General features: G+C 46.1%; 1 protein-coding gene across 1 annotated transcript; it reads left to right on the forward strand.

The window, feature by feature from the left end:
* Positions 1 to 420: 420 nt before the first annotated feature.
* On the forward strand, positions 421 to 8,996 carry UVRAG (UV radiation resistance associated; the record flags this gene model as incomplete). Its single annotated transcript, XM_069955980.1, has 4 exons — positions 421 to 603; positions 4,135 to 4,273; positions 4,375 to 4,466; positions 6,720 to 8,996. Coding segments are annotated over 4 exons (1,117 nt in total), but the record flags the coding sequence as incomplete, so codon positions are not given.
* Between the last annotated feature and the right edge of the window lie 202 nt (positions 8,997 to 9,198).

Genomic DNA, 9,198 nt, shown 5'->3' on the forward strand with positions numbered 1-9,198 from the left:
TTTATTCCTCGGCAGGACGGTGGATTCCTGGCAGCCGCGCTCCGCCAGCCATCTGACCGGCTATTTATTGTAATATTATCAGGACCTAGACGCTATAATCCTGCTGGTTTATCCGCCACTCACCTCACAGTTTACATCATTTACCTGGATATAATTTTTATGTTGAAATTCAGAAATTTTAAAATCTACTTTATTATAATTTTTTTTTTTTTTTTTTGTTACGCAGCATGAGCAATTTGGGATATTTGTAAAATATTGAGGCTTTGGTACAGATCTGTACGCCACCACTATAGGGGGGTGGTGGTCTATACAGTGCCCTGCTGTAACCATGTACAGATGTATAAGCTTACTCCCCCTAGTGGTGGCAGGGGGAGCAGCACTCAGATGCACTAACTTAGCTTTGTGGTGTCTCCCTTTAAGCTCACAGGTCTCCATGGACTGCTCAAGCCTTGGAGACATATGTGACCTCAGTGGGAGACTGCGGAGGCTGGTGTCTGAGATAGAGGTGGTCAGGAACCTAGTCAGCAAGCTGTCAATCCTACAGGGAAACCAAGGGGCCAGACTAAAAGGTTTAGGTGTCGGGAATACCTATTTAACATATATGTGGGTAGTGTTAATTGTACTGGGGATGGTGGGGGTATTAATTGTACTGGGGATGGTGGGGGTATTAATTGTACTGGGGATGGTGGGGGTATTAATTGTACTGGGGATGGTGGGGGTATTAATTGTACTGGGGATGGTGGGGGTATTAATTGTACTGGGGATGGTGGGGGTATTAATTGTACTGGGGATGGTGGGGGGTATTAATTGTACTGGGGATGGTGGGGGTATTAATTGTACTGGGGATGGTGGGGGGTATTAAGGGTGCAAAGCAGCATTAAAAGGGGTTGCCTAAGGAGCAAAAAAAAAGGAATTCCTGTCCCTTGTTCTCCAGCGTTCTGTCTGAGACAATAGGGGACGGTTACCAATCATGACAGCATTGTGCAGTTATCAGGCACTACATTAGGGAGGGCATTAGTTATACTGGGGGTGGGTGGCAGCATTATACTGAGTGGGTGGGTAAAGTTTCTTGGCCTATTGTAGCTGATTTGATGGGGGGGGGGAGCTGTTAGTGGATACAGATTAGAATTATCATCATGGGACCCTTTAAGGATCGGCATCATGCCCTTTAACAATCACTGGACATATGAAGAATTCATGCGGATGTCATTTGTTATCATCATATCCACTCGATGTGGCCAAAGTAAATATCATGGCGTTCCTTCTGGTCCGGAGGTGATTCCTGTGCTCTCAGGCTCTCGGGGAGCCATTTGTCAGGGAACGGCTCCGGCAATATTCAGCCTGTTCACAGATCCATTGTGTAGAGTGAAGACCTTCTGCCAAGTCCAGCGAGCGGCCATGTATCTTCAGGAGGGAAATCACTTCCCCACATATTAGATTATTACACAGAAATGAGATTTCCTTGGCTGCGGCTCCTGTCATGGCTCCCGGCTCCTCTCATTTACATAAAGATCGGCTGCGGCTTCCTACAGGCGACACAGTACAGTGGGGGTCTAGGAAGCCCCCCGATCATACAGTCTATGGTTATTGTGGTTTTATGGCACCCTGCCTTGTGTCCGCTGTGATAGCCACCACAGTAGTCATCCATCGTCGTCCCCCGAACCTGATCACTGACACCGACCCTGAGCAAGTAGGCACCGCCAGATCTTTATAGATATAAGAAATGTGAACACCAGGGGACAGCATCACACCGTGATAGAGGAAGAGACTGCACACCAGGAGAACAGAGCACTCTATATAGGGGAAGAGACTGCACACCAGGAGAACAGAGCACTCTATATAGAGGAAGAGACTGCACACCAGGAGAACAGAGTACTCAATATAGAGGAAGAGACTGCACACCAGGAGAACAGAGTACTCAATATAGAGGAAGAGACTGCACACCAGGAGAACAGAGTACTCATATATAGGGGAAGAGACTGCACACCAGGAGAACAGAGTACTCATATATAGAGGAAGAGACTGCACACCAGGAGAACAGAGCACTCTATATAGAGGAAGAGACTGCACACCAGGAGAACAGAGCACTCTATATAGAGGAAGAGACTGCACACCAGGAGAACAGAGCACTCTATGTAGGGAAAGAGACTGCACACAAGGAGAACAGAGCACTCTATATAGAGGAAGAGACTGCACACCAGGAGAACAGAGCACTCTATATAGAGGAAGAGACTGCACACCAGGAGAACAGAGCACTCTATGTAGGGAAAGAGACTGCACACCAGGAGAACAGAGTACTCTATATAGGGGAAGAGACTGGAGAACAGAGCACTCTATGTAGGGAAAGAGACTGCACACAAGGAGAACAGAGCACTCTATATAGGGGAAGAGACTGCACACCAGGAGAACAGAGTACTCTATATAGAGGAAGAGACTGCACACCAGGAGAACAGAGTACTCTATATAGAGGAAGAGACTGCACACCAGGAGAACAGAGCACTCTATATAGAGGAAGAGACTGCACACCAGGAGAACAGAGCACTCTATATAGGGGAAGAGATTGCACACCAGGAGAACAGAGCACTCTATATAGAGGAAGAGACTGCACACCAGGAGAACAGAGCACTCTATATAGAGGAAGAGAAGCATGTAGATAAGGGGCAGCAGGGTATAGGGGTATATAGATAGATGTAGATAGCTGCACTTCATGGGAGACATGACTGCACTATATATAGGGGTATATACCTGCACTATATATATAGGGGTAAATAGCTGCATCTGATGGGATACATGACTGCACTAAATACAGGGGTATATAGCTGTATGTGATGGGACTTGTGGGTTCACTATATATAGGGGTATATACCTGCACTTGATGGAACACAAATGGCTGCACTATATATAAGGGTATATAGCTGCACTTGATGGGACACATGACTGCATTATATATATATTATGGATATAGCTGTATCTGATAGGACATTTTGCCGCCCTATATATAAGGATGTATAGCTGCACTATATATAGGGCTATATACCTTAACTTGATGGGACACTCATTGCTGCACTATATATAGGGGTATATAATATAGCTGTATGTGTCTGCACTATAAATAGGGGGATATAACTGTATCTGATAGGAAATTTGGCTGCCCTATATGTAATAGTATATAGCTGCACTTGATGGGACATATATGGCGACTGTAAATAGAGGGGTATAAAGGAGACCACCTGCTTGCTGGTAACAGAAACAATGGATGTTGCATGTAATGTGTGGCCCATAGATAGAAGCATCGGTCACCTGTGAGGCATGCTGGGAGTAGTTCGCAGCCGCTGGCCAGCCACAGGTTAGAGGTGACCTATATACATATATACACGTGCTGTCTCCAGCCATGTTGCTCCACGTTCCCATACTTAATGTTATCGGACCAGGCTTGGACTGAACTATAAGTAAATGGCTTTCTCTCCACACCGGCTGATGAATGAGCAGAAAGCGGGTGGCAGCCGGTGAATTTCCTCAGCTGACCCCAGGTTTATATTTATTTGCCTAGTAAATCACATGTTCGGTACACGGAGGGGCTGGGTCCTGTTATTCCAGCATTCCCATATATCATCAGAATGAGCAGAGACGGCCCAACGTCTAAGAACCCCTCCAGACCTCAGATGGGTAACTGGCTATAAATCCTTACATGATGCGACGGCCGGGACTCTTAGTCTGTAACTGAGAAGCTTTCCATTCACTGACAGCATTCAGTGTGGGAGCCATGTAATACCTCATCTCTCCTGCAGAGGCCGCCTGTAGCAGCTGTCCTATTGCTCGTCTGTGGGTTCACACCCCACCAGGGCTCGTATCTGCATGCAGGTCATATACCTCCTATAGTTAATATATGGCTTCCTATTAGATTGTGAGCTCTTGGGGACAGGATATGCCTTCTTACAGTCTGCATATCGTAGCCCAGATTTGCACACATTAGCCGCGGTACACCATAAGATTAGTTAACATTCCTGGCAGCCGCAGCGACAGCCTCGCTGGTCAGAGACGTCATATATCTTTCATTGGATGGCGATGGCGCTCCACCCGTATAAGCCGCTCTGTATAAACATCCTGCGTATAATTTCCTAATCTGTGTTTTAGCACCAGCTATAAACGTTTCATCCCTCAGAACATTTTATCCGTTCCATATGAACGCCGTCAGCCATTGCCAGCATCTGGGGAAAACCAACGTGCACAACACTTAGAGGACTCGCTCCATGTTATACTATTTAAAGGGCCGGTACATTTTTGTGTTTGGTCTCTATCACTCCATGTCTCTGATACATTGTTGGTGTTCATCCAATCATGTCTAAAAGTGACGCTGTCTCCTTTCTTCTCTAGTTAAGATATCAGCATTCGCTGGGGACCCCGGATCTACGACAGACTCTTCCTAACCTGAAGACGTTTCTGGAGCACGGCCTCATGGTCAGATGGTAAGTTGTGTGGTCGTATCCTGTGTATGTGAAGGAGGATTCCGCAGTCCTGGTTCACACAAACCTGTGGCCTCATTGAGAGTGGTTAGGAGTGGCCCAGAGACTGCATGAGAGCATCATCCCGACCAGAACACTGCCCCCACTGGCTTGTGTCCTTCCAGCAATGGCTGCTGGGTATGTGTTCTCTGATGCGCTCTATAAAGCAGAAAATGGGACTGTCGGAGAAGACAGCCCTTTACCAAGGAGCGGAGGCCAGTCCTGATACTGCTGTGATCCAGAGCCTCATACACACTAGGGATGACTGATCTGTTGTCATAGGGCCGTAATAAAGATGTATACTTACCTGTCCAGGCTCCCCAGTGTCGTCCTGCCTGCTCCCTGCTCAATGCTGTTGTGGCTCAGCCAATCAATGACCTGGACGGGACAGCGCCACAGCCCGTGATTGGAGAAACCACTGAAACTTCTACACTCGTTTCTAAAGTAACAGAGTGCTCAGCCAGTCAGTGGGAACAGGCAGAAAGACACTGTAGAGTATGGAGAGGTAAGTATTCATCTTTATCATTTTCTACATATTTTAATTAGTCGCCGACCGCACACTTCCTTTTATACATAACGATGCATGGCAGACAAAAAATCAGCTAATCGGGTCCTCAACTGATCGTTGACTTTATTACACAAGGGTAATACCTGCCTGAATCGGCCTGATTGGTTGGAAAATCGCTTTGTGTAATAGGACGTTAATACGCATCTGGTAGTCCCCTGGTTGACTGTGACACTCACAACTTCTGAATGTGGTTTCCACATCTCGTCACCATTTATCCAATCTCCATATACACTTTAAACATAGCAGCATGACCGCAGTTTACGCTGTACAGTTTTAAGGCCCTATTACACGCAAAGATTATCGGCTATATTTGGCCGATAATCGTCCTGTTTAATAGAAGACAACGATCAGCCGACATGAACAATGTCGGCTGATCGTTGTAGTCGTTTGTCTTTCAATAGGTTGAAATACAAACTACTCATAGCAGCGATCTGCTGCCGTCGCTCCATGGAACAGGAGCGGCGGCGGCAGCAGACTGCTGCTATATGCTATGGGCTGCCCGGATGATCTAGCTAGTTTCTATACCCAAATAATACCAATATAAACTAGAGATCATCCTGCTTGACACCAGCCCTCACACCTCTCCGTACACACCATGACCTCAGTGGTAGGGATTTTTTTTTTTTAAGTGAACAGTTGTATTGCATACACCACCATATTAACCACCTCCAGTTAGTGGCTTACCCCTGGACGCATCCACTGAACACATTACTGATGGATCTGACGACCAGACTCCATCTCCTAGGATGGCTATATATACGTCTTCCTGTTGTCACGTCGGCCGCAGCTTTTCCCTTCTGTCCACACTCGCTCTCGCCAGCATTGCGTATTTCTTATATATACAAGGATTTTTTTTCTACAGCCGCCACAAAGGCGAGAACAGATTATAATTTTCGTGCTTGCATTGACATGGGTTTGGAGTGAGGCATAATAACACTGGAGACATTTCATATGGCCGCAGACCAAGTTCAACATTGGCCATTTATAGCGCTCGCTGCGGTGATGTCAGGGGCCGATGGAAACAATAAGGGATGAAAGGCTCTCGGCAGAGAAGGGTTCTCATGCCATACACCGTCGCTGCTATATCCAGACCCTGAAGACTTACTGGGGCTCTACCAGCTGTATATAGTATAGTCCCGGCAGTATATAGTATAGTCTGAAGGCTTGATAGGACAGTGAGGCATCTCCTCTGTGTCTGCAGGCCGGATCGAGTATAATGTGTGTCATTAATGGGGTGCTGGGATGTATTATATCATTACATAGGTTGGTGCAGAGTAGTAGCTACAGCATAGTACGTTACAGGAGTTATTATACAGTCTATAGGTAAATGCCATCACTATTCTGCTGGTGGTCGTTGTGTTCATACATTACGTTATCCTGAGTTACATCCTGTATTATACCCCAGAGCTGCGCTCGCTATTCTGCTGGTGGGGGTCACTGTGTACATACATTACATTACTGATCCTGAGTTACATCCTGTATTATACCCCAGAGCTGCACTCACTATTCTGCTGGTGGGGTCACTGTGTACATACATTACTGATCCTGAGTTACAGCCTTTGTTATACTCCAGAGCTGAACTGACTATTCTGCTCCCGAGTTCGGCATTGAAGCATTTTATTAATATCTCTTCTGTATTTCTCCACCAGTGACAGACATAACACTTCAAGTGCAATCCCTGTTCCAAAGAGGCCGGCTAGCTCCACTTTTGCAGGCCACGATATTGGCTTTTCCAGTCGGACTCCAACGCCGGAAAAAGGACCTCGAAAGCGCGCCAGCTCAGAGAACGAAAGAATGCAATACAGAACCCCTCCACCAAGCTACAAAGCGGCATTGGCGGAGCCCATCGCAATATTGGTCCCGGCGACGCCAGCAGACAAGGGGCACTTTACCTTTTCCTCCCTGGACGCCAGCACCGACTCCTCCAAGGGAAACACTCGCAAGGATTTTAGCGAGAGCCTTAACGGCGACAGTTTAGCCACCACAGATAGCCACGGCCGCAGCCAGGCCGAGCATTTCTCAGACTCTCCCTCTGCTGTCAATGGGACATTTTTGCAGAATGAAAGCATGGAGTTTGTAAGTGAAGCCATTCCCTGCGCCATGCACGCCTCCCTCAGCGGCGACCTGCACTGCGCCGTGGAACAGGCCGAGGAGATCCTCGGCACCGAAGCATCAGACTTCACCTCAGGGGATCAGCTAGAAGCGTTTAATAGCATTCCGGTGGACCGTGCCGTGGCCGTGGAGTGCGACGACCAAGTCCTGGGAGAGTTCGAGGAATTCTCCCGCAGAATTTATGCACTGAACGAGAACATGTCTAGTTTCCGCAGACCACGGAAAAGTTCAGATAAATAACCAGGCGACATCTGTGGACAATTTCTCATTGCACATCATTATTCTTTGTATCTGACAAAAAAGAAACACCTGTTGTTTTGGACATCTCAACTTTCCACTGCCACCGTGTAGACTCTATATCCTTGAAAATTTTTATTTAAATTTTTTTTTTTTTTAATTTTTAAAGGGCTGTACAATATGGTTTTGGCACGGGTATTCCCTGTTATGAGGTTGAGCCACTGCCTGTGGTCGAGAGGGGCGCTGTTTTGGAGAACAGATAAACCATCCCCTATAAAGGTCGTGTATATCTTCGCAGGGAAGTTTTTATTAATGTGAGAAGTGAAGCAACTTTTCAAATGTCTTTTGTGTCTCCATGGTAACAGACTACAAACACTGTGTAGTCTGAATCTATTTTTTTTTTTTTTTTTTTTTTTTTTTTCATTTGTTCCCAACTCTCCTCAACATTTATTTGGCCAATTGAACCTACCGTTTTCTACCAGATGGTTGATCTTGTTTGTAGTGGTCTCCTGACTCTCACTAATAGCTGTTGGAGGAGAGAAGAATCCAGCTTGTTGGATTTACACTTCCCACTCCTGGTGCTGGGAGGATCAGAGAGATTGCTGTTGATTGACAACTTATATCTATATCTTAAAGGGGTTAACCAAGATTAGAAAAAGCACAGTTATTTTTTTGTAACACAGTGCCACTCCTGTCCTTTGGTTAGGTGTAGTATTGCAGTTTAGCTTCAGTGGAACTGAGCTGCAAAACACACACCCCAACTGAGTGGCACTGGTTATTTGGACGAAAGCAGCCATGTTTTACTAAGCCTAGATAACCCCTTTAACACGTGACTTTTCTGTACCTGACTACGTAAGGTTTGTAGTCTGTTACCATGGAGACAGATAATATAGCTCTAGACATAATACTAAGATTTTTAACCAGTAATATTTGCAAAGTTGTTTCAGTATTCATTTTAGATGCATTGAAGTAATAACATTGGTTGTGAAGATTCGACACGGCCCTTAAAGGGTACCGATTATTGCCCTTAGATGACATTGCTGTGCTCCGCTGCTAATGTAAGCAGTATTCAGAGTTCTTGGGAGTCCCATAGACTTGCATTGCTAATGTATGCAAAACAAGTGTATGGGCCTTACAGCTTTGTATAGTGGAGTGGAGCACGCAGTTGCCAGGATTCAGAGCTGGGATCCTGCCTGCAGGTAGGAAATGATGGGTATCCTTCAAAGATCTGAAGGATTTAGTAACTATGGGTAGAATGAGTGGGCAGTGCAACTTTCTAAGATGCCAAGTTTGCATGATGGGCGCCAGATTTGCAAAAAAAAAAAAAAAAAAAAAAAAGGTTATGATGGTTGTGTTTTAAGAAGTCATTGTGCAATATGTGTCTGACCTGAGATGGGCGATACCTCCTGAATTGGGGCTATACCACGTTCCACTGCCCTAAAAGGGAGGTAGAGAAGGCACCAAGTCCTCTTCTTGGGGAGTTTGTTTACTTGCAGACTGCACTATGGACAGGGTATACAGTATATCAGGGATGGGGAACCTTCGGCCTTCCAGCTGTTACAAAACTACAATTCTGATCATGCCTGGACAGCCAAAGCTTCGACTGTCCAGGCATGATGGGAGTTGTACTTCTAAACAGTGGGAGGGCCGAAGGTTCCCCATCCCTGGTATATAGTGTACGTCCATAGAGAGCTATAGATCTATCTATGCACTTTTCAACAGGGCTTAACCAAGAACGCCCCAGGGATGGATTGTTAGGAAATTAGAGCCCGCCGTGCC

Source organism: Dendropsophus ebraccatus, unplaced genomic scaffold (genome assembly GCF_027789765.1).
Source record: "Dendropsophus ebraccatus isolate aDenEbr1 unplaced genomic scaffold, aDenEbr1.pat pat_scaffold_1814_ctg1, whole genome shotgun sequence".
In the NCBI taxonomy this organism is placed as follows: domain Eukaryota; kingdom Metazoa; phylum Chordata; class Amphibia; order Anura; family Hylidae; genus Dendropsophus; species Dendropsophus ebraccatus.